Source organism: Hemibagrus wyckioides, linkage group LG10 (assembly GCF_019097595.1).
Source record: "Hemibagrus wyckioides isolate EC202008001 linkage group LG10, SWU_Hwy_1.0, whole genome shotgun sequence".
Taxonomy (NCBI): domain Eukaryota; kingdom Metazoa; phylum Chordata; class Actinopteri; order Siluriformes; family Bagridae; genus Hemibagrus; species Hemibagrus wyckioides.
In genome coordinates this window covers 3,608,057-3,633,925 of record NC_080719.1, presented here as the reverse complement: position 1 = coordinate 3,633,925, position 25,869 = coordinate 3,608,057, and the positions used below count along the sequence as shown (strand labels likewise).

The 25,869-nt window shown below is 38.0% G+C and overlaps 2 protein-coding genes across 2 annotated transcripts; one reads left to right on the top strand and one right to left on the bottom strand.

Annotated features, from left to right (window-relative positions):
- The first annotated feature begins 1,945 nt into the window (after positions 1–1,945).
- pkd1l2b (polycystic kidney disease 1 like 2b) lies at positions 1,946–20,678 on the top strand. Its single transcript, XM_058401302.1, has 36 exons — positions 1,946–2,271; positions 4,663–4,821; positions 5,787–5,978; positions 6,697–6,807; positions 7,108–7,142; positions 7,234–7,307; positions 7,462–7,570; positions 7,833–7,971; positions 8,094–8,447; positions 8,537–8,664; positions 9,339–9,503; positions 9,598–9,738; positions 9,812–9,952; positions 10,038–10,156; positions 11,118–11,235; positions 11,468–11,599; positions 12,195–12,420; positions 12,497–12,687; positions 13,314–13,544; positions 13,648–13,749; positions 13,844–14,022; positions 14,252–14,398; positions 14,720–14,919; positions 15,032–15,258; positions 15,370–15,960; positions 16,052–16,154; positions 16,282–16,422; positions 16,500–16,685; positions 16,764–17,094; positions 18,532–18,665; positions 18,746–18,867; positions 18,966–19,126; positions 19,214–19,424; positions 20,070–20,171; positions 20,262–20,393; positions 20,540–20,678. Exons 1-36 carry the CDS (start codon positions 1,956–1,958, stop codon positions 20,621–20,623), a joined length of 6,234 nt encoding a protein of 2,077 aa, XP_058257285.1. The 5' UTR covers positions 1,946–1,955; the 3' UTR covers positions 20,624–20,678.
- Positions 20,679–20,810: 132 nt separating this feature from the next.
- Positions 20,811–25,164, bottom strand: psmd7 (proteasome 26S subunit, non-ATPase 7). Its single transcript, XM_058401303.1, has 7 exons — positions 24,980–25,164; positions 23,702–23,793; positions 23,445–23,537; positions 23,266–23,363; positions 23,088–23,168; positions 22,759–22,850; positions 20,811–21,632 (listed from the first exon to the last, which is right to left on the bottom strand). The coding sequence occupies exons 1-7, from the start codon at positions 25,051–25,053 to the stop codon at positions 21,170–21,172; spliced, it is 993 nt and encodes a 330-aa protein (XP_058257286.1). The 5' UTR covers positions 25,054–25,164; the 3' UTR covers positions 20,811–21,169.
- Between the last annotated feature and the right edge of the window lie 705 nt (positions 25,165–25,869).

Sequence of the window (25,869 nt, the reverse complement as noted above, 5' to 3'; positions counted from 1 at the left end):
CCCTTATAGGCTCGGAGGATGAACACGCCAAGAGGACAAGCTACTGTAAGAAAATAAAAGAAAAAAGTTTAATCAATAAGAATTGCCTGAAAACACTTTTTTATGTTTTTAGAAAAGACTAACAATTTATAAACTTACATTTTTGGACAATTAATACTGCTCGCAAGACACGGAGAAAATATATATAAAGCAGAAGGCAGAAAGACCACCCCTACATTAACAGAATGAATAAATAAATAAATAAATAAATAAATAAATGTTGTGCTTTCTATCGGTTCAACTTAAAATAATCTAAAATATAATCTAGTGCTCAATGATTTTTTTTTCAGGAATATTATATTTATTTTATTTAGTTTTATTTCATGATTTTTTTCTGTGCCTAATAAACCTCTTTAGTCTATTAGTGTGTAGAATTTTTTTTCAGCTAGTTTACCTGGCTATGTCTCTTCTTATTCTGTCTTTTTCCCTTTTCCCACTCTTTCATGTTCCCTGTAATATAAAATTACACATTGAATAGATTTGTAAATGTCAGAACATTTAATAGATACTAATACAACAAAAGATTTTTCTACCTTCATTATTCACGTCTATCCATACATCCATTGTCTATACCCGCTTTATTCCTAATTAGGGCCACGGGGATCTGCTGGAGCCTATCCCAGTGCACATTGGGTGAAAGGCAGGGACAGGTCACCAGTCCATCACAGGGCCACATATAGACAGACAACCACACACACTCACTATGGGCAATTTAGAATTACCAATCAACCTAATGTGCATGTTTTTGGACTGTGGGAGGAAACCAGAATGAACCCACACAGGCACTGGGAGAATATGCAAACTCCATACAGAAAGGCCCCTGCCTGTTCAAACCCGGGATTCGAACCCAGGACCTACTTGCTATGAGGCAACAGTGCTGGCCACTAAGCTGCCCTCATTATTTTTCTCATTTTTCCTCATTATTCTTCATAATTTTTTTGTAAAAAAAAAAAAAAAAAAGTCTGGCCATTAAAATATGGGATTAGTATTTTAGGTGCACTCCTGTGTAAATAGTTTGTTGTCTTTAATCTCTGGTCTGCTTTACACTTTAAAACATTAATATTACAAATCTAATATTCAATTAAAAAATACATAATATATATAATAAGCTTATAATTTGTAACATTTATTTAATTTTTTAATGTTGTAAAAATATTGCCATGTTTAAACAGAACAGTTTAAAGACAGAAGTTGCGATGTTCTATGTGTCTGTTTTTTATAGTTACATTTTACTTGCATTTATGTTAACGTGTATAAAACAGATACAAAAAGATTCATTTAATTGTGATAAATAATATTTAAGAAATTGTTGACTAGATGCTTGAAAAAATCAAACATACTCCATAATGGGTTGAATGTAACATTCAATGAAATAAAAATAAATAAATAAATAAATACATACATACATACATACATACATACATACATACATACATACATAAATAAATAAATAAATACATACATACATACATACATACATACATAAATAAATAAATAAATGAACAAATAGACATATTTCTTTTTATAAAACAAACAAACAAAAACAAATGTAAAATAAATGAAATGAATTTCATACAGGCCTGGATCAGAATTTGCTATAGGTAAAATATATTTGGTTAAAACAAACTAAATAAGTAAATAAATAAGTAAATAAATAAATAAATAATCACTTTACCCATTCATCCTTGTTCATGTTTGACTGAGAATGCTTTTCACTTCCTCATACACAGCTGATTCAGAAACACAATGTGCATCCATTAGACCTACAGTACAATAGAGAAATAGTCTTTTGTTGGCGAGTAAATGATCATTAGGAGGGCTTAGATACTCTTTTTGTTGAACTGACGTCACTACTGCCTTATAAAATAGCCAAGACAGCACACTGACAATTTTAGTGTCCATGTGATGAGGTGAAGATGGAGAGATATCATCTGTCTGTTTTGTTACTTGTGTTGGTCCTGAGTGCCACTGCAGTGTGTGGTGAAGAGTATACAGAGAATGTGTCCTGCCCAATGAACCAGAAAGCCTTTAATGGTTCATGTTATGAGTTTGTGACCGAGCAGCGGAGTTTCCTTAACGCTCAGGCCGGGTGTGAGCGCAGCGGTGGACATCTGGCTTTCATCCACAGCGAAGAAACACAACACTTTCTCCAAAAACATCTGCAATCGGATCACAACTGGTGGATCGGCTTAGTGCCCTCATCCTTAAACCCAGGCTCGTCTGTGTCTGAGGGTAAGATGGTAATCATAATGCTGGATAGAAGAAGTCCTAAACTATTGCTCTGTTTTTATGCTTTCTAAATGTTTCCTGTCATATTCCACCATGTGACCTAAACACATGAAATGCAAATGTTCTTCTCACAGTAGTATCTTTGCAATGATGGAGTAAAAGATATATGTAATACATTATATAATCTGGGCAGTACGGTGGCTTAGGGGTTAGCACTGTTGCCTCACAGCAAGAAGGTCCTGGGTCCGAATCCTGGGTTTGAACAGGCAGGGGCTTTTCTGTATGGAGTTTGCATGTTCTCCCTGTGCCTGCATGGGTTCTGGGTACTCCGGTTTCCTCCCACAGTCCAAAAACGTACATTAGGCTGATTGGTAATTCTAAATTGCCCATAGGAGTGAGTGTGAGTGTGTGGTTGTCTGTCTATATATATGTGATGTGATGGACTGGTGACCTCTCCAGGGTGTACCCCTGCCTTTCACCCAATGTGTGCTGGGATAGACTCCAGCAGATCCCTGTGACCATAATTAGGAATAAAGCAGGCACAGAAAATGGATGGATGGATGGATGGACATTATGGATGGAATAAATCCAGGAATTAATAAACATGCTGTAGTAAAATTAGGTAGAGAAGTAAACCAAATTATTGTACATTCTACACATATTCATGCAAGTCTCCTGTAGCATTTTTTATTTATTTTTGCAAATAAATAACTACACTACACTATGCATTTCATTAAAGAATAACCGTCTGAAATCTAGTTTGCTTTATTATCACCACACACACATTACAACACAGTGGAATTCTATTTTATGCATATCCCAGCTGAGGAAGTTGCGGTCAGAGTGCAGGGGCAGAGAGGGTTAAGCGCCTTGCTTAATTGCCCAACAGTGGAGCTTGGTGGTGCTGGGGCTTAAACCTCAACCTTCCAATTAACAACCCAGAGCCATAACCACTTGAGCCACCACTGATCAGGCATTTCCTGATTTATTAATTTTTGCTGCATTGATGAAAATTGCTAGATTTATTCTGATTGACTTGAATGCAAGTTTCAATAACTCCAAAGCGAGTTGGCTTATAAATATAAACATCAACCGAGATGTAACACGCTCTCGATGGAAATTTCACAAATAAAAAGCTCTCTGGCTAATAAACAGGAAATGTATTACTGCACACTTTTTAATAATGTCCCAAATATTAGAATAGAGGAGCACGTAAAATTTATTTGATGGTTACACCAGTCATGACTGTAATAAATAAATAATAAATAAAATAAATAATAATAATAATAATAACTAACCAACTAACTAACTAACTAACTAACTAACTAACTGAATAAATAAATAAATAAATAAATAAATAAATAAATAAATAAATAAATAAATAACACATTAAAAAAATCTAACACTGGATAGATTTAGCCTTTTTAGTAATCTTATTAAAACAAATTCCATGATTTGTATTTTTTTTTTTGAGCATTCAAAGATATTTTAATAAAACTTGCATTGAACCATTAAAAAAACCCTTCTATACCATCCCAGTCAATAATGTAATTTTTACGAGGTTTCTTTGCTGACAACTTTACACTAACATTATTTAAAGATGACCTTATTATTTTAATAATAATTTAGTACTAATTTGCTTTCAGGCTATTATTTGTATTAAAGTGTCACCTTTACAACCAACATGATCATTCTGATCATGGGAAAACAAGGGAATGAGAGTACATGCTTTTCTTCTTCTCATGATCTTCAGGAAACTGAGATGATTTTATTTATTAAAGTATGATGCAGAATTGGATTTGGACTAGCTTCATTGAGCCTCAATAACGTTAAGTTTAAATGAACTACATCATGAACATTTTCAATCATCTGTAATGGACTCCTTGTGGAAAAATATGTTCTAAGCATGAAATATTAAACATTTTAACACTTATTAAAAACCATATTTTGAAATAATCATATTTCAAGGTAAAGTTATAGTAGTTATAGTTCACTATACAGCAATTTTCTGCATTAATTCTTTTTATCTGAAATGTTTTCTACACTCTCAGAACAGCCTTCGCTGGGGTGGTACCCTGAAGGTACAAATTTGTACCTCTAGTTGTACCTTTATAACTGGTTTTGGGAACATAATTGTACCCTAAGGACCTATTGTGTACCTTCAAAGGTACCATTATATTTTTTTGTTCCCCTTATCTTTATGTTAGACTATATTATATAATCTATATATAATATATAGTCTATATTTATAATTGTTATATCAGTGCTATGTAAATGCAACCCGAACTAACGAATCCTTAACAAACCATTTTTTTTCCTAAGACTGTATTCAGGACTGATCTAATTATTAATGAAGTCTGGAAAAAATCTAACTTAAAAATCTAATATTTCTAGATCTGTTGTCCTGGCTGGATGGATCTCAAGTGACTTACTCTAACTGGGTCGAAGAGGCCGTGTCTGGCACCAGCTGTGGCTACATCTCTGAAGAATCGTATTTTCAATGGGAAGCAACCAGTAACTGCAACCAGGAGTTCTTCTTCATCTGCCAGTTTGGTTAGTGCCACATTTTTCATTTTGTTAAATCAATCCACTTTGGACAGAAAAACTGGACCTGGATCACTTTTATTGTGGCAGAGATAAAAGTTTAAGTCCCATTTAGAAATAGGTTGCTACTCAGAAAATGTACAGCTCATTCTTAAGAAAATAGGCTTTGCCTTTGGTTGTGTGGGACACTTACAGTAATCATAAAAGGTCATTTCTAACAAATTCTGTTGCCATCACACTTGGAAGTCATATTAGGAATTTGAGATAAAGGCAAGAAATTCATTCTCTATACTGATTTTTTTTTAAGAAGTACATCTTGGTATTTCTGTTAATAATATTTATATCTTTTTTGTGTTTTGATGGATTTATAATCCATTAGATATCATGAGAATATGATGGAGATCTAATACATCTGTACCTGTTATTGTTCCAAATATTTATAACTGTGTTTGGATTAAAATGCTTGCTTTTGGATTTAAACATTACTCAGAACTTTTAGATAAATCCTTTTATTCCTATTATTATTCCTATCCTATTATTTTTATTATTTTGGTTTGTACCATCCCGAGACATTTTCTAACAAATTATGGTTCTATTTTCCAAAATATAAACAACTGGCCGCCTGATATAGTCTGTCATTACGGACCAGCTCACATTTATGTTAATATTTAGTGGGCTATACAGTGCCTGCATGAAAGGAACAATAATTCTCCCTTACAAACCTTTGATTTTTGTCATCTGGAGATCCTAAACTCATGAGACAACACATTATCTGTTCAATCTGAATAGCAATTACATTACAGTAAAGCTAAATATGGGTGTACTTTATTCTGATTCCTGTCTCATGTTTAAATCAAAGCAATCCTTATTTGTCGAAACAAATTGACCTCTCTGATATACACAGATTGTTATCCAGATATACCGAATGCTTGCACAGTTGTAGAATTTATTTGAATTTCTTGCACTTGTTTCAGAGTCGGGACAGAGTATAGCCTGTACGGACAACCACGCCATGCTGGAGTGTGACTCTGGTCAGGTCATAGAGATCGATGAGAGCTTCTACGGCAGGAAAACAGCGCACTACTGCACTACTGCCAGCCATTCTCTCTCAAAAACATTTGACCAGGACAGGTGCAGCTGGGTGGACGTGGCGGGTGTGGTATCAGGTATGTCCTTTCTAGTCATTTTTCAAACCCATAGATAAGAATAAAGTTATTATTCAACAGAAGGAACTCTCAGAAAGACTTATTCAGGTAGTAGTCACCCTCAATTAGGGTATCTGCAACTATTACAAATAAAGTAGAAATGTGTTGGAAATTTTGTATGTAGTGTACCTCAAATAGTAACAAATGTTTTTTTCAGTGATAAGAAATACTGCAGTGAAAGAATGATGTCCCTGTCCCTGTCTTTCTTTACCCAAGACACTAAAAACGCCAGACAGGAAAAAGTGACTGATTGGATCGGATTGTTCGAGAGTTCATGCGTATTCAGTCGTGTCGAATTTCCCACAAACCACACAGATTATAAAACAAACACGGGGCAGCGCACAGATATAAACGGTTTATTGTTATACATCAGGCAGATGTCTTCTAGCAAAAAAACCCAAATACATTCACAATCTCAACAACACTAATGGGTCACAAAATTCCATCTCTCTTTATAGAGCATGGATGAATTGAAAACATTCAAAAGTCAAATATTTGCCTGTGATAATTGCCTTTAGGTCATCAGTGTCTTTGTTTGAGCATGCATCCTTTTTTCAATGTAGTCTGCATTTTGGAGATAATCCTTCGGTCATATCAAGTGTACACTAAAAGCTCGTTGTGTAACTATGTCTGATGCAATCCTCTCATTCAAATGACTGTAAGTCTGTTTAATTTGTAGCCTCCTGTGACGGTCAGCAAGTATGCGAGGTCCCTGCAGATACACCGGCATTCGGAGAGCCTTGTCCACATCTGGGAAGTTACCTGTCTATAAAATTTCACTGCAGAAATGGTTAGAGCCTTCTTATGTATTAAGGCATGAGCTGGCATTGAGATATTGGGAAACGTTTTCCCTTCATTAATGACATCTCAGGCGCTTCATTTTCCAGAATTTTCTGTCTTCCATGTCTAAAAGAAAACCAGGGAATCTAGCTGTGCTATAATTAGCATTTTGTATGATATGTTTTATTACATGATATATGCTTTGCAATGTTTTGTTTATCCTTAGATCCACCAATCCTTGGCACTTGTTCATAAATTTACAGCAAATTTACAATATTTGTGTAATTAACATTTTTTTTTTTAAATGTAGAATCATCTGCAATTGGAAGCAAAAGATCTTCACAGGTATACACTTAACCAAATAACGAATCTAATCTTTTGTGTCTTATTGCATTACAAAATATTCTATTTATTTTCTAATTTTTCATGTTGAAAGTTTAAAAGAGATTACAATGACAACTGCACTTGCAACGATCTACATGACTACTATGAGCATGGTGTCAAAATCGAGTAAGACATTGGCCTATTATTTACTATTATTTAATATATATATTTTTTAATTACTCGACGTAATTCATTTATCTCTTTCCTACTCTCACTTTTAATGAATATATTTATCATATTATTTATGACATTTAATTTTTTTTGTTTTTCATTTTTTCAGTTGTACGTATAATTGTAACAGCGCAATAGTTCGCACTTTGGATGTTCAACTAAAAGCAGACTCAAATGTGAGAAATTGGGAATGGTATTACATAAAGTCGGATGGTCCGGTAGGTTTTTAACTCATGTTTCTAATTATTATAATATTTTCACAATTTAAATGATTCCTGTCATACAAATGACCTGACCATTCCTGACTGTGCATAAAATTGTAAATAGCTTTTCAAGAATTTCTGCAAATCTCATAATAGGTGCCTTGCCATTTGTGTTGTTTGTATGTATGCTGAAAGTTATTTGTTTAGGTATAAATATATATATATATTGCACTTACCTCTTGCACATATCAGTGTCATTTATTCCTCTTTTTTTTAGAATACTGTGTCTCCATGTAAAAAAGACAATAGTGCAAAAACTATACAACTGAGTAATATGCTTAGCAGAAGTGACACTTATACCGTTACAACTGCTTTTTTGACAAGCTTCCCCGAAGGCATCACTATTGTACTAAAAGGTATGAATTTTTCAAAAAGTTGGGTTTTATTTATTTAGTTTTTTTGTTAGAAGGTTTTGTGTAATCTTTTTGTTGTCGTTTGATAACTATTACGATACAATTATTTATTCTGTTTCTTGCAGGTACTAAAGATGGAAAGCTTGGTTATGATTGCCATGAAATTAAGTTCCCATCAGTCAACATACTAAGTAATCAAGAGACAACCACCCGAAGTTCATACACTTATCCACCCAATCCTTACCCTGACCCACCTAACCCTACCCAACCACAAACTATCACACAAAATCAACCAAAAACCACACAAAATCAACCACAAACCACCACACAAAATCTCTGTACAACAACACTAGACACGCCAGACTGTCAAATTTCCCCTTCCGATGGGAATACCTTCACTCCCTTCAATGTCACGTGCAACATAGACCAAAATTTTTGCTGCAATGGGCTTTGCACATTATACATGAAAACCTCTGAAGGTGAGAGCAGACCTCCTCGTAATATTACAGGCTTAAGTCTAGTTGTTATTCTTGCAATAATGGCATGTCATTTTATTCCATTTCTGCAGGTGATTTTGTGTATCGTGGCAATCAGATGACCATGTCGAACCTGTATCTTTCTCAGGGTGTATATAAACTGATGGTCTATATTACAAATAAGGCCGGTCAGAAAATCAGCACTAAGCTCCCTGTTCAAGTCAGTCTATACGTATTACTTTTTAGCGCTAATATGATTGATCCTGTTGGTTTAGTAGCAAACTTACATGTTTGCCATTTTTCTAAGATCTACACTGACCAAGCATAACATTATGACCACCTGCCTAATATTGTGCTGGTCCCCCTTTTGCTGCCAAAACAGCCCCACGTGCATCAATGAACTTTGGCCGCCCATGACCCGGTTGCCGATTCACTACTAGATACTGACCACTGCAGACTGGGAACACCCCACAAGAGCTGCAGTTTTGGAGATGCACTGATCCAGTGGTCTAGCCATCACAATTTGGTCCTTTGTCAAACTCGCTCAAATCCTTACACTTCTACATTTTTCCTGCTTCTAACACATCAACTCTAAGGACAAAAAGTTCACTTGCTCCCTGATATATCCCACCCACTAACAGGTGCCATGATGAGGAGATCATCAGTCTTATTCACTTCACCTCTCACTGCTCATAATGTTATGCTTGATCAGTGTATATATATATATATATATATATATATATATATATATATATATATATATATATATATATATATATATATATATATATATATATATATATATATATATATATATATGTATATATCGCACTATGTGGAATGTTTAGAAATACACAACATTGAAAATGCTAATTTTGTACCTTCCAATTCCAGGTCACAGACAGCAGAAATGCCCGTCCTGAAGCTGTCAAGGATCTTGTGTCACAAGTCAAAGATCTGCAGAAAAAAGGGGAGCTCACAACCAGCATGATGGCAAAATTGTTCGTGAGCGTTTCCGATACGCTAAACAGCAATTATAGTGATAATGATAAAAAACAGGTAGCAAGATATTCTGCATTCAGACAGACATTAAAATGCATTAAGAACTTCTGGTGTGAGCACTTTAACTCAACTCCATCATTTCTTTCTCAAGCTTGTGGAGAGTATGTCTCAATCTTTGTGTGCTGCGGTGTCCAATGAATCGACGACCTTTCCTAAAGATGAGATAAACCTCATTTCTTCCTCTGTCCTAAGCCTTGTCTCACATGAACAGCAGATGACAAATAATTCCAAGGTACTGTATATGTTAATTATATAAATATGCAGCATTTCTTAGTTTTTCTGACCTGCTTTTTTTCTATCCACAGAAAGCAGCATCCTGTGTTCTTGACAACATTAGTAAGAACCAGTTCTCTTTGTCCGATGGGAGTGCAGTGGCCAGTGTAGCTCTGCCTATTGTTTCATCGGCCAGTGTTCTCCTCAAACACTCTGCAGAGAGTGACAAAGAGGTACCAACACCCACCTAAAAAACAACCATCAAGGCAAGACTGGCGTGATGTACAATAATTCTAACAGATTTTTCTTTTTTTTCAGATCTCTGTAACATTAATCAAGACACTAAATCAAGTACAGAGAGCTATGCTCGCTAATAAAACGATAGACACAGAGCCGGTGTTAATCACTTCTCCACTGATTAATCTTTATGTGAACAGGTAAGAAGGTGTTAAGAGCAATATTAAAGTATGACTTTATCCAAAAACATTCCAGTAGATCACTTAGTGGTTAGCACTGTTGCCTCACAGCAAGAAGGTCCTGGGTTTGAATCCTGGGTTCGAACAGACAGGGGATTTTCTGTGTGGAGTTTGCATGTTCTCCCCGTGCCTGCGTGGGTTTACTCTGCATCCTCCAGTTTCCTCCCACAATCCAAAAACATGTATATTAGGTGGATTGTAATTCTAAATTACCCGTGAGTGTGTGTGCTTATCTGTCTATATGTGTGGCCCTGTGATGGACTGGCGACCTGTCCAGGGTGTACCCCTGCCTTTTGCCCAATGTGCATTGGGATAGGCTCCAGCAGATCCCCGTGACCCTAATTAGGAATTAAGTGAGTATAGATGATAAATGGGTGGACATTCCAGTAGCTAGACATGGTGCCCTTTTCAGGGAATATTCCACTTTAAATTCTTGGGATTGGTTCCAGATCAAATGCAACCCTGTCCATAATAAAGGGCAAAGTCAAACAAGGATAATCCATATTCAAACACAAGGGAAACAATTGAGAGTGAAAAACAGAGCTTGGTTGGAAGACAGGGTTTGGCTTTAAGGACAATAATGCATGATAGCAGGGTGTACAAAAACAGAAATATCTGAGGACCCAGAACAGGTGAACATATTTGGGTAACAAACCAATAATGGGAGAGGGACAGAGACAGGATTAAAACAACAACAAAAAAACTAAATTAAGACAAACACATTGCATCCATCGCCATTCAAACAGCAAAACTTAGCAATAGCAAAACGGTGATTGAAAAACAGAAATGAATAGATATGAGTATAAGTATGGAGTGTTCCTAAAGCCAGTGTTTAGGTCAGGTAAATAGAGAGAAAGGTAAGCATGGAAAGCTGAGCAAAAGAAAGTGTGACAGTTTTGTTTGTTTTTTCCCCGTGTTCTAGACTATCACCAACTAATCTCAATAAGTCCCAGATCACCACTGGGAACAATTCAGCTGCCTTCTCACTCCCATCTTCGCTTTCAAGTTTGATTCCTTCAAATGAGACAGTGAATTTATGTGTGAGTTTCCTTTGATTTGCTACGCTACTCTCTTGCCATTCTATTCATGTCCTGTAGTAAAACGTAGACAGCTTTTTGTCTATACATAAAATCAGCAAACACATTTAATGCCAGTTAGAAGGACATTAAAAGTGACCTGAAATTTTGGCGCTCAGTCAAGGTTGTGTATTTGTAAGCAAAAATACTGAACTCTTGATTGTTTTACTTACTTATGTCCTCTTTTGGGTCACAGATGGCTAGCTTCGGCATAAATCCTTTTGCCTGGAACAAAGACAAAGATATTAGTGGAACAGTTGGGAGTCTTTCTCTTACCAGGGATGATGGCTCTGCAATTCGAGTGGAAAATCTCAAAGAGGAAATCGAGGTATCCTGGCCAAAGATGTATTGTGATTTTTAAATGTTTGTGCTAGTTTTCTATTTTTTAAACAATAAACTCCTTAGAGCATCAAACTTTTCCCCCAGGTTGTCTGGTTTCCTTTCACGTGCTAAAATGTGGAATGGTGGAATAGTGATTGTAAATTTCCCCTAGATGTCAATGTCTAGCATCTCATCCATGACATATCCCAATGATTAATGTCAAATTCAGTTTAAAATCCAGTTCGCAATCTAAAATTCCATGTCAAAACAGCAATATGTGATCAACCCACGCAAAGGATAAATCCAAAGATTAGACGTTGAACAAGAAAAGGCTCAAGATGACTGAAATAATAATCACTAGATATAAGATACAAAAACAGAGACTTCACAATAATTCAGTGTGTGAACTGGCTTTATGTAGTTTGTAAACAGATAATTGTGTAGAAGGTGAGGTTAGTATTTCACTCAGGTGGACGTCTGCTGGTGTGTCCCAAGGTGGATATGACACTCCCATGACAGTCCTTGGATCCACTGGAATCCTCACCAGGATAAAATGTGTACTGACAATGAATTTCTTAAATTGATCTTCTTCCTGTTTCTAGATTCTCTTACCAGTAGGAGGTGGTGTGGCTTCGAACAAAACATTTCTGAACCTGACAAGTTACAGCACTATGGCCATCAACATGACTGCTCCAAACATCTCTCTGGTGCTGAAACTGGATCCTTCAGATAACACATCTTTGATGTTAAATCTAGGCTTTCAATACTATCCAAATGACACCACATATGTGGCCAAGGCCCAGTTCCCTCAACAAGGAGATTCAAAACGTAAACTGTTTTACCATTGTTCTAAAGTAATGAATAAGACTTGTGAAGAAAGATCTTTACCTGTATTTCTCCACAGAGAATGGGTATACATGGGTGCTGAATCCTAAGGATGTGGCACTAGAAATGGGCATGTACTATCTTCTAGTGAGGCCTATTGTATCACCAGGTGTGAATTCCTCAAATGCGACAGTGTATGTAACATCGATTGCTGCTAGCTGCAAGTACTGGAATGAGGAGGACAGCAAATGGAGCACACGTGGCTGTAGGGTGAGTTACAGGACAACTTGACATACCCTTGTTTTATGATTTTCAAGGTATGCAAAAAGAAATCAGCCCCCCAGCCTTCTTCTCCCCATTCTGGATACTTGGGGGCAGTGGTATCTCAAGTGGTTAAGGCTCTGGATTGTTGCCCATAAGATTGGGGTTGAAGCCCCAGCACTGCTGAGCTGCCACTGTTGGGGCCCTTGAGCAAGGCCCACAACTCACTCTGCTCCAGGAGCACCATATCATGTTGGCATAATGGTTATCACATTTGCCTCACAATTTGGGGTTTTCCTCAAGGTACTCCGGTTTCCTCCAAAGACATGAATTATAGGTTGATTAGCATCTCTACATTGTGTGTAGTGTGTGAATGGGTGTGTGTGATGTCTGGCCCTGTGATGGATTGCCACCCTGTCTAACTTGTGCTTCAAGCCTCCTGGGATGGGCTCCAGGTCTATTGTGACACTGTGTAGGATAATCAATACAGAAAATGGATGGATAGCTGCTTATTACCCCTACTATCCCATTATACTTGCCATCTTTGCTTGCTTATTGGAAATTAGTAGATTACATGCTTTGTCAAGCCAAGCTCTTAGTATTATTTTCTTTTCATGAGTAATTCTAATTTTCAGGTTGGCCCTCGGACTACATCAAAGGTAACTCAGTGCCTGTGCACTCACCTGACCTCTTTTGGCAGCTCGTTCTTTGTCATGCCCAACACTGTTGATGTGTCTCGAACTGCCGAGCTTTTTTCCACATTTGCTAACAACCCTGTGGTTGTGTGTTTTGTTGGTGCCATATTCCTGGCATACTTTATAACAGTGATATGGGCACGCAGAAAAGACCTTCAGGACAAGATAAAGGTATAGTAATCAATATAGTGTCGTCTTACGTCTAAGCATAACCTACAAAATATTCCAAAAAAAGCAATCTGTATATCAATTCTGTCATGATGTCATGTTCAAGGTGAGAATCACAGTGTTGGAGGATAATGACCCATTGGCTGAATACCGTTACTTGGTGGCTGTCACCACGGGTCATCGCTATGGAGCTGCCACCACGTCTCAAGTCAGTATTCCCATTTCCTCTTCTTTATTAGAGTAGCAGTTTTATGATTGATAAAAATGTACATAATATTTCAGTTGTATTGTCATACCTGCAGGTTACACTGACGCTAACAGGCACTGTTTGGGAGAGTAAGCCTCATCATCTGACTGATCCAGAAAAAACTGTCTTTACTAGGGGAGGGGTGGACATATTTATGCTCACCACTCCTTTCTCACTGGGAGAACTGCAGAGCGTCAGGCTGTGGCATGACAACTCTGGCGAGCATCCTGACTGGTAGAGTAGACTGATTTGTCTTTCTTGAATAATTTTTGTTGATTATAGCTCCTTCCATGTCAGGGCCATACCCGAGTCTATTGCTGAATGCTAAGATCAGCTGTAGAATCAGGTGGAATCAGGTTGTGGCTCCTTCTCGTTTGGAATGAAAACCTATAGCCACAATGGCACTTTGTGAATAAGACTGGATAAGATCTCTTATAATCAATACACAATCTCTATTTATCAGGTATGTCAACAGGGTGATGGTGCAGGACCTGGAGACAGGTCAGATATGGAATATCTTGTGCAACTCATGGCTGGCCATTGATATAGGGGACTGCACTCTGGACAAGGTGTTCTCTATAGCATCTGAGAAGGAGTTGAAAGGATTCCAGTGAGTAGCGTCATCTTCTTCAATAGACATTTCTAATAAAAACGTCCATCATGGGGCTGGCAGTAGGTATTATTGCTGCCTCACATTTTCAGGGTCCTCCAGGGTTCGACCTGGATGTTGAGTGCCATGTTTGTGTAGGATTCCTTTGGGTTCTCTAGATTCTTCCCAATGTTTAAAAATTACAATTCGATTAATCAGTCTAAATTGTGTTTTCTGGTTTGCGTTCAGTGCTCTCAGCATAGCTTCTGGGTTAACTGTGACCTCAGCAAGGATAAAGTGTCCCCATTCTTAAATCTCTTGTTTTCCACCCCACACCTCCAGAAATCTCTTTTTCACGAAGACTGTGAAAGACTTGTGTGACGGCCACATCTGGTACTCTGTCGTAAATCGGCCTGCAAACAGTAATTTCACTCGGGTGCAGCGCCTCTCTTGCTGTTTCTCCCTGCTGCTCTGCACCATGCTAACCAGCATCATGTTCTGGGGAGTTCCCAAAAGCCCCTCTGAGCAAGACATGGAATTGGGTACTGATATCTAATGATATTAACCTTTTTAATTATTTCAGACTCTGGTAGTAGTATTTAACAGCTTGCTGTGACTGGATATATTTTGAGGTTTTTGTTTCTTTACCTGAAGGTGCTATAAGCTTCAACATACAACAAGTGATGATCGGCATCCAGAGTTCGATTATTATGTTCCCTGTCAACCTTTTGATTGTGACCATATTCAGAACCACCCGGCCTCGGAAAAAGAGAGACGTAGCAATAATTCAGGACTCCAAATCTGGATTTTCTAAGGAGAAGAAAACACTTTCAGAAAAATGGCGCATTCAGACCGACATTACTATCGAGATTGTCGTCAAAGTAAGTCTGTTTTTAGTAATCCTAACTTCAAATGTTGACCTATTTACTGATATAAATGCCTAATATCTAATACTTTTGCCAGTGTAATAAAAAAAATATATTGTTTCTCAGGAGTTAAAGAAAATAGTTAGCGCCCTGGCTAAGGCAGTGAAGTGTCCTGTTCCAAATGCAGCCCTGGAATCTGAAACAACAGACATCAGCACTTTATTGTTTGTCCTAGAAGACATCATCCGGCAGCAGAATTTCACTGTTAGCAATGTTTACGTACAAGATACCGAAAACGATCCCTTCTTAGTATACAAGCTCTATCGACACTATCTCTACAAACAGCTCCGTAATTTGGAAAAAGAGCTAAGGCTTCTGGGTCCTTTGCAATTCCCAAAGCCAGAGATGTACATTCAGGCTGTGCTTCAGGTCCAAGGTATAAAACAGCTGCTCGAACCGTATCTCTACACCAACCCTATGGGCAACCAGGTCATCGTCGCTGACCTTGAGGAAGAGAAAAAGAAAAAGTGTTACCAGAAAGGCTTTCCCTGGTGGTTTGTGTTCGTGGGTTGGTTTCTTGTTGCGGCATCTAGTGGTGTGTCAGCATACTTCACCATGATGTATGGGCTGACATACGGAAAAGAGCGCTCCATCAGCTGGCTCATTTCCATCTCAGTCTCATTCTTTGAGAGTTTGTTCGTCACCCAGCCTATAAAAGTAAGACACGCTTAATCTTTTTTGCTTTTATTTAATTAACTGCTAATTATTTTCACTCTGCATCATTTGTACTGTAACTTGTATTGGGCAGGTCTTTGGATTTGCAATCTTCTTTGCTCTGGTGGTGAAAAATATTCAAAGTGACGATGAGAATTATTTTCGCCTGTTAAAAGACATGACACTTACCTACTCAGGTACCTCCAGAACTTAGTATAAATTTCAAATAAAGCTTAATACTTTCTTACTCAATCATCATTTCTGTAAGGCTTTTTAAAAAAAAAAAAAGATAAAAAAAATCAAAAGCTATGCTCCTGTCTACAGAGGATCCCGATGATGTCCGGATTTCCAGAAGAGACAGCGCATGCAGTTTCTACCAGCCTCCTCCTGCTGCTGACATTGAGAAAATGAAGGAAAATTATTTCAAAAATCAGAAAGCTATTGCCTTATTCAAGGAGATCATCAGTAAGACAAAATGACAATTTGATTCGATTTCAGTACAGATAAAACAGGCTGTTAAAACATCTCTCTTTTCTACCCAGTTTACCTAGCGTTTCTGTGCGTACTACTCCTGGCTACGTACGGTCAGCGCGATCCAAATGCTTATTATCTCACTCAGCACATTGATCAAAGTTTCAGCAATGGTATCACCGACAGCATGAGCGCCGGAGACGTGTTCACCTGGGCGAACGACGTCCTCATCAGCAACCTCTATGGACCATATCGAGGTTTTGTATCCACCTTAATGCGAAATAATGGTTTATTAAGGCTTTAATCTCTAATCTGTTTCATTTCTACCATCTCAGGCTTCATCACAGATGGAAACTCAAAGCTTGTGGGAAGTGCTCGTCTTCGGCAGATTCGAGTGCGCAAGGACACGTGCAGGATTTATAAAGACATGCACCGTCATGTTCATGATTGTCATGCACCATACTCGTGGGATATCGAAGACATGGGCTGTTATGGCCCAGGCTGGAATCGCTCCAGAGATGTAAATATGACTGAAACCCTCCTCGTGTCCTGGCAATACCAAACCCAGTCCAAACTCAGGGGTCACCCTATCTGGGGCAGAATGGCTTTCTACAGAGGTGGAGGATTTGTATTGGACCTGGGTCTTGACCCTGAACAAGCAAGCAGGTGAAAATATTCTCAAGATGATCTATAACAAGATGTGTGTGGATAATGTGTGTACCGAACTAGTTAACATTAACAAATTATGGGTACTCACATGACTGAAAGCACATCAGCAAATTATCACTACGAGTGGTTGTCAATTCTTTTTGATTGGAATGTAATCAAATTCAAATACATTGTTCAGGTTAAACAGATAATTTGTTCTAAATGGACACAAACACAGATACAAATAGGGGGGTGTAATATTTGCATTCTGGTTAAGGTTATTGGTGTCATCAAGGCTGGAATCCCATGAGATGAGTCAAAAAAGTCATACAGGCCAGAGGATTTTACTTCTGATTTAGACCACGCCCATTTATGTCATACACTGGCCAGGCATAATTATGAGCAATGAGAGGTGAAGTGAATAAGACTGATGATCTCCTCATCATGGCACCTGTTAGTGGGTGTGATATATATATAAGCAAGTGAACATTTTGTCCTCAAAGTTGATGTGTTAGAAGCAGGAAAATGGCGTAAGGATTTGAGTGAATTTGATGAAGGGCCAAGACAACTGGATCAGATCATCTCCAAAACTGCAGCTCTTGTGGGGTATCCCTGGTCTGCAGTGGTCAGTATCTATCAAAAGTGGTCCAAGGAAGGAACAGTGGTGAACCGGCGACAGGGTCATGTGGGGAGTGAAGGCTGGCCCTTGTGATCCGATCCAACAGACGAGCTATTGCTGTTGCTCAAATTGCTGATGTTAATGCTTGTTCTGACAGAAAGGTGTCAGAATACACAGTGCATGATGGGTCAGGGCTGTTTTGGCAGCAAAAGGGGGACCAACACGATATTAGACAGGTGGTCATTAAGTTATGCCTGGTCGGGTGTATTATATAATAAAGTCTAAGGATATATTAGGAGGAATATTAATACAGTAAATTTAAATACATTATATAATTACAACCATGCTGGTCCTGTAAGTCCTATAAGTCCTGTAAGTTGCATACTTGTATAATGTTATGCCTGATCGGTGTAAATCTGAATAAAGAAACACAAATAGACACTGAATTACAACCTTACTCTCTGGTGATCCAGATGAGTCACATGTGTAAGAGGTTCCAGATGAAGTAGTGCACAAGCATTTGCCCTTGTGTTGAGGATTCCATTCCTGCCTCCGCCCTGTGTGTGCAGAGTTTGCATGTTCCCCCCTTAGGGTTTGGAGGATTCCTCCAGGTACTCCGGTTTCCTCCCGCAGTCCAAAGGCATGCACTCTAGGATGATTGGCATCTCTGAATTATTTGTGGTGTATGAGTGTGTGTGATTGTGCCCTGTATTGGGTTGGCACCCTGTCCAAGGTGTCCCCAGCCTTGAGCCCTGGGATAGATTGTTACCCTTTGTAAAATAAGCAGTATAGAAAATAGATAGATAGATGGATTCCCTCTCTCTTTATCTTTACAGCATGATACAGTACCTGTTTAACAACACATGGTTGGATGTATACACACGGGCCATCTTTGTTGAGTTCACGGTGTACAACGCAAACGTCAACCTCTTCTGTATTGTAACGCTGATGCTAGAAACCAACGCATTGGGTAAGGGAAAAAATCTACTATGATATTTAAAACACAGAGAGCTAAGTTTTAAAAAAGGATGATCTACATGTGTTTCACAGGAGCGTTCCAATACAGCAGCGAGCTGCATACTTTACGTCTTTATCAGACCACGGATGGCATTAATGTAGTGGCCTCTGAGGTCATTTATTTCCTTTTCATTCTCTATTATATGTTTTTGCAGGTAAGTTCTCTTTTTCTAGTAAAATATATTATTTGTATTAAATAAAACAGATAAGGATTGAATTGAAGCAGAAACTAAATGTGTGATCATTCGAACAGATCAAGAAGATCAAGCAGCAGAAATGTCAGTACTTCAAGAGCAAGCATAACCTTTTAGAGCTGTCCATCATTCTTCTAAGTCTGGCTGCAGTGGGTGCAATCATCAACAGGACAGTTCAGGGAGAACAAGATCTGAAATATTTTCAGGAGCACAAAGACCAGTGAGTTGACACGGACACATGGACACATTTCTTCAACATGCATGAGAGAGAATTTCAACAGATTCTTTCTTTTATTTTTTGCACAAGTTTCCCAAGCTTTTATGACACGGCCTCAGCAGACGCGTCCCTGGGGTACATTTTGGCTTTCCTGATTCTGTTGGGAACCATCAAAATGTGGCATCTGATGCGCCTCAACTCCAAACTGAACTTGATCACCTGCACGCTGCAGCGAGCCTGGAACGACATCTCCAGCTTCATTGTGGTCCTAATCATAATGGTTCTAGCCTACTCCATTGTGGTGAGGATCCAAAAACCATCAGATATTAAAAGATAAATATAAAATGATTTCTTGCCGCCTTACGGATGCAGGGCACACTGTTTGATTGGGCTTGGGTTACTGTCTGTCTAGACTTTTAGATGTTGTCCCCTTGTCTTTGAGGTTCCTCTAGCTTTTCGACTTTCCTCCCACTTCCTTCTGACCTCCTTAAAACATCCTACATGCAAAAATAAATTAAAATGGCTTAAATAGAATAGTTGAAATAATATAGAAATGATTGAAATCATCTCGATCTCTAAAATCTTAAGCATTTATTTCCAACAAGAAGCAAAATGATTAAACAATAGAGTAAATAATTTAGAAATTGAAATGTAATGGGTTATGAAAATATTTGATTTGGTTTATCATCATCTTATAATAGGAATAACTAGGAAAATATTCAAGATATTTTCACTTGCTTTTTTTGCAGCACAGTAAGTGGATTTGGGACTCTAAATTGCCCCCTAGGTATGAATGTAATTTTCCCTCTGTTAAAGCAGTATTCCGATCTCACACTCTATTCCCAGGACAGAAATCCACCACCACCATGGCTACGATACAGCTAATAAATGTTTGGGAATAAAGTACACTAATTATTGTTGAAATGATTTCTTTCATCAATTTCAGAGCAATTTGCTGTTTGGTTGGATTCTGTACACATACAAGACTCTCCATGACTCCACCTTAGCCATTATCGCCCTACAGCTTGGCATATTCAATTACGAAGAGGTAGGTGACGCTTCGGTCGAGATTTTTTGAGCCGCAAGTTGAGTAACCTGCAGGATTAAATTATCGTTGCATCTCATCTCTCTTCTGTAGGTCCTGGATCTGAACCCAGTGCTTGGCGCATTTCTGATACTCTCCTGCGTAATATTCATGACATTTGTAGTGCTGAACCTTTTCATCGCGGTCATCCTTGAGGCGTTCAGTCACGAGCAGAAGAACTACAAGGTAACATACGTCTCTTGAAGACTAAACAAAGAAAGTTTTGAGATGAGATGGGGTGATCACCCCCCCCCCAACACACCAATCTGTTTACTGTCTAAATAAACCAAATAATTTTGCATTCCTAATAATAAAATCTCTTTAACCACCAGCCATCTGACGAAGAGGAAATAGTAGACCTGATGATGATGAAGATCTGCAAGGCGTTTGGCATCCCAGTTAAGAAGAAAAGATGAACCTAAGCTGCTTCCTTACACCTTGTTATATCCTAAACATGAAGCTGTTCTGTTTGTGTAGCTGCTAAAGATGAATAAACTGTTCAGTGGGAAAATTTTGCTTTTAATTTATAATTATAGAGAAAAAAAAAGTTTATTTGTGACTTTTTGCGTTCCTTAAAATGCTTTTTTCAAGACTACAATGGAATGAAATGGAAGTTCCTCAGGACTCATGTTTAATTTGTGGTCTTTGCAACATTATGCACATTTCTTTTTGTATGTAGTGAACAAAAGTGTAAATCATCAATATTATCAATAAAATATGAGTATATGGGACCTGTTTTTTGAGCATTGTAATTTTTTTTTAACAGCGATACTACATGGGTACAGATATGGATACAAAAACTGAAAAGCCTCCTTTAAACGACAAACAAAACACAAACCCATACGTTCTCTATCAAAAGAGAGATTTCAGACTTGACTAAACCTGCAAGGAAAAAAAGGGGGAGAAACCCAAACATCCTCATTTTAGCCAAGATGATGTCAGTCCATGTCAGGATTTAAAGTTCATTTCTTTTCCTTTTTGTCATCTTTCTTGGCTGCAGAATCAGCCTTGTCCTTATCCTTCTCCTTGTCTTTGTCCTTCTCCTTGTCTTCTTTCTTCTCCTTCTTGCTGTCGTCCTTCTCCTGGCCCTCTTTCTTCTCGGCGTCGCGGTTCGCGATCTTGTTGTTGATGAGGTTGTGGAGAGCCACCACGGAGCGGATCAACGAGGCCAGGTAGACCACCAGCATCTGGTCGTTGGTTTTGAGATAGAAGGCCTTGATGAACTCCTGCAGGTTGACGTCTGGTAACAAATTGAACACATCCTGCAGCTGGTAGATGATCTGGTGGTTGATGGGCAGCTTTCCTGTAGCGACCTTCTCCAGGTAGCTCTTGATGTCTAACAGCTTGGAGTTCAGGCCTTTGAGACCGTGGACCTGGTTAGTGATGCGCTGAGACAAAGTGCCTACAGTGGTGTCCTTGATGTCTCTGGAAAATAGCATAAGAAAGTCCACCACCTTAGTCTGAGCTGTTTGTGGATTTACAGCTGGGTCAAAGCTAATACCAAATAATGAAATGTGGTTAATTCCATATTATTTAAAAAAAAAAAAAATTATATATATATATATATATATATATATTCTCATTGTACTATATATATATATATATATATATATATATATATATATATATATATATATATATATATATATATATATTACAATGAGAATTATATTCATCACTGATGATATCAAACATCAATCCTGCTAAGTGTTGCCAGATTAGGAGAAATTCCCCCACTGCTATCTGCTGTCAACCTGAGGGTTTATTTATTTATTTGTTACACACTGGTATGCAACATTTTATGCTACTAAAATAGATTTTTTATAGATAGATTTCTTAAATAGAAACAAAAATGATTCTTTATGCAAATCGTCATCTTCATTCAGCTTTTTCCTTCAGGCGTTGCCACAGTGAATCATCTCTCTCCACCTATCCCTATCTTCTGCATCCTCAACACTTGCAGCCACTAGCTTCATATCCTCATTTATTCCATCCATATACCTCCTCTTTGGCCTTCATCTTTTCCTCCTGCCTGGCAGCTCCATGTCCAACATTCTCCTACCAATATACTCACTCTCCCTCCTCTGAACATGTCCAAACCATCTTAATCTGGCCTCCCTAACTTTGTCCCCCAAACGTCCAACATGAGCTGTCCCTCTGATGGACTCGTTCCTAATCCTGTCCAACCGTGTCAATCCCAAAGAGAACCTCAACATCTTCAGCTCTGCTACCTCCAGCTCTGACTCCTGTCTCTTCTTCAGTGACACTGTCTCTAAACCATACAGCACTGTCTTGTACACCTTCCCCTTGATTCTCGCTGATATTTTTCTATCACACAGAGCTCCTGACACCTTTCCCTTCTTTCTATTCTTTATGCAAATAATTGATTTATTACAATCCAGTTCAAATATTTGGTTGGAGTATATGCAACTTAAATAAAACAAACATGGTTCTTAAGAGTCAAATGCATCCTGCTATGAATAAGTCTGATGATACTGTATGTATATACGCTCATCAGCAACTAAACCTTTTAAACTTTGAAACATCTCACCGAAGCAAATGCTCGACACCGACTTCCTCTGCCTCTTCGGCTCCAATCTCACTGGTAACGTGCTCGAATGTTTTCGAGGTCGGAGTTCCGTCCTGTAGGGGAGAGAACGGTTGTAGATGATTCCTCAGTAATGAGCACTGTGACAATTTATCACAATATTAATATTATATACTAATATCACCTTATATTAAATAACTACTACGCTGAGTAAAAGATTGTAGTGAGCATGTCTTGTTTACTGCCAATTGTTATTTTCACATAATGACTGATAGGAATAGAATGAATATAATAAATATATAAATAAAATTAATTGAATTAAAGGTGCTTACATCATGCACTTCCTCCACAGAGATGTAGGCTTCAGTTGGCAGACCCAAGTCTTTGGGTTTCACATCGATAATGACTAAAACCTATCAGAAAAACACAAACACACAGTCACACACTGAGAAATGAGTTAAAAAATATTTGATATGTTGAGAACTGAGATAGTTGGTGCAGTGTAGGTACCGAGTTTGCGCAGTACTGCTTCATGAGCTCGTTGATCGCAATGTCGTTCTTGTGCAGTTTTGGCCCAGTGTGGTACCAGCCCACTATTCTTTCTCTGGCTGAAAAATGATAGATAATTGCTTATAAGCCGCTCTGTAATTAATAATACTAAGGCATGTGTTATTATATAAAGCACTTACCGTTGACTTTCTTGAACATTCCATACATGTTCTCCAGGTAGTCGTGGTCCAGGAACCACACCGAGTCGTCCTTATCGTCTTCATCGAAAGGCACTGTTAAAGGAGAACAAGTGGTGTGTAGTTTTAAAAAAAGGGGTGGACTGAAACAGGTACACACAGACAGACACACACAGACAGACAGACACACACAGACACACACACAGCAATGGACACACAAATACAGAGAGAGACACACACAGACAGACACACAGACAGACCTGCAAAGCTGTTGGACACATCGAGAATCTTTTTCTGCCAGGATCCGAGCAGCACACCGACGACTCGTTTCTGGCTTCCAACTTTTCCAATTCTGCAGGTGAGAAAAACAGGATTATTATGGATCACCAGAGTGAAACATCGTGAGCTGTGTCTCAGCTCTAACTGTCATAGATAAACTGGTTATGACAAAGATACAAAAGTACATAATTATGTGATTTAAGACACTGAGGAAGATAAATTTATCTTATAATTATTGCTCAGAAACAAGCAACCAACTTATTATTGTTTATTCTGCTGCTGTGTTTCTAACAGATTGGTCATGTATAACGTGTTACACTGTTCATGATACAGTGCTGGGAACAGAGAGAGAGGATGACTGAACCAGCAGAGAGCACAGTCCTCCAGATCTTCTATGAATTCAACTGAATGAGAACAATGAATGATTCCATATTGCCGTATCCTTTATAGAGGCTACATATAAATCTGTGCAAAAGTTAGCGTACCCCCACCCCCCTTATACAGCTTCAAGTAAACTGGAACTTTTAGTTTGTTTTAAGCAGTCTAGTTAAGAGTCAATGGGACTGGCGAACATTATATATCCACACATTATTTCTAAGTAGGGGTGCCAAAAAATTTTGCACTCCTCTCTAGGAGCTTTGCTGCTTCTCAGAGGAAAAAGTACGAAGAAACAGACGGATACAGGTTCAGAAAAAACAACCGTCTCTGTAAAGAATATATGTTTTTCCTAAAAAAATGTAAAATTAAAATGTAACACTCATTTTATCTATCTATAATTAAATATTTATATTTAAATATATATTTAAATATATATATTTATATATTATAATTAAAAATTAAATATAATTCGCTAGCAAGCTAACAGTGATCTAAATAACTTGGGTATTAATAACTTTAGCACTGATATTTGACTATAGGCAAATATAACTAAGGCAACGAAAATTTCTCGCTAAAACTGTCACTTATTTACCCAAACATTACATCTTAATTAAACAAACAATAAGAAACGAGTGAAATAAAAATGTGATCCCAAAACAATCGCTGTTTCGGGGCAAATATCAATCCGCTCCATGTTCCCTACACATGGGCACTATTTAGAATACAAACCGTTAACAGTTAAAACGCTACATAGTGCACTCCATGTCAGATACAGCTCCGTTTGGAACAACACCCCGGCTTGGATTAGCTTGTTAGCTTAGCCACAAGCGACAGTGAGTTAACAAAAAATTCTTCATTATCATCAGACAAAGTATATTTACCTGTTAAAATGATCTACGACACTCAGCAGGACCAAAGGGTGGACAACAACTTTTTCTACAGCCAGATCCGGCATTTTGAGCACCTTAATACAAAAATTATTTATTTACAAAAATGACAAGCGCTTTCCTCAATAGCGAACGTAAGAAATCAGAGGAAACGCTGCTACGGCTAGTGATGATTGCTCTTCCGCTTCCTTTTTCATCCTTGATTTTAACTCTCGCATGATAAACTGCGCCATCTGGCGTTCTGGAGTTTAATTCAATTCAATTCGATTCGATTTATTTGTATAGCGCCTTTTACAGTCGACATTGTCTCAAATCAGCTTTACAAAAGAGGAGAAACAGAGAAAGGAGAAAAGGAAAATTATTAAATTAAATTATTAAACTATTTTATCCCTAATGAGCAAGCCTGTGGGGACAGTTGTGAGGAAGAGATAGATAGATAGATAGATAGATAGATAGATAGATAGATAGATAGATAGATAGATAGATAGATAGATAGATAGATAGATAGATGGACGGACGGACGGACGGACAGACAGACAGACAGACAGACAGATAGACAGATAGATGGATGGATGGATGGATGGATGGACGGACGGACGGACGGACGGACAGACAGACTGTCTGTCTGTCTGTCCGTCCGTCCGTCCGTCCGTCCGACAGACAGACAGATAGATAGATAGATAGATAGATAGATAGATAGATAGATAGATAGATAGATAGACAGACAGGCAGACCAACGGATGGATGGATGGACGGACAGATAAATAGATAGACAGACAGGCAGACCGACGGATGGATGGATGGATAGATAGATAGACGGACGGTCGGACAGACAAGGGGGTGGATAGATAGATAGATAGATAGATAGATAGATAGATAGATAG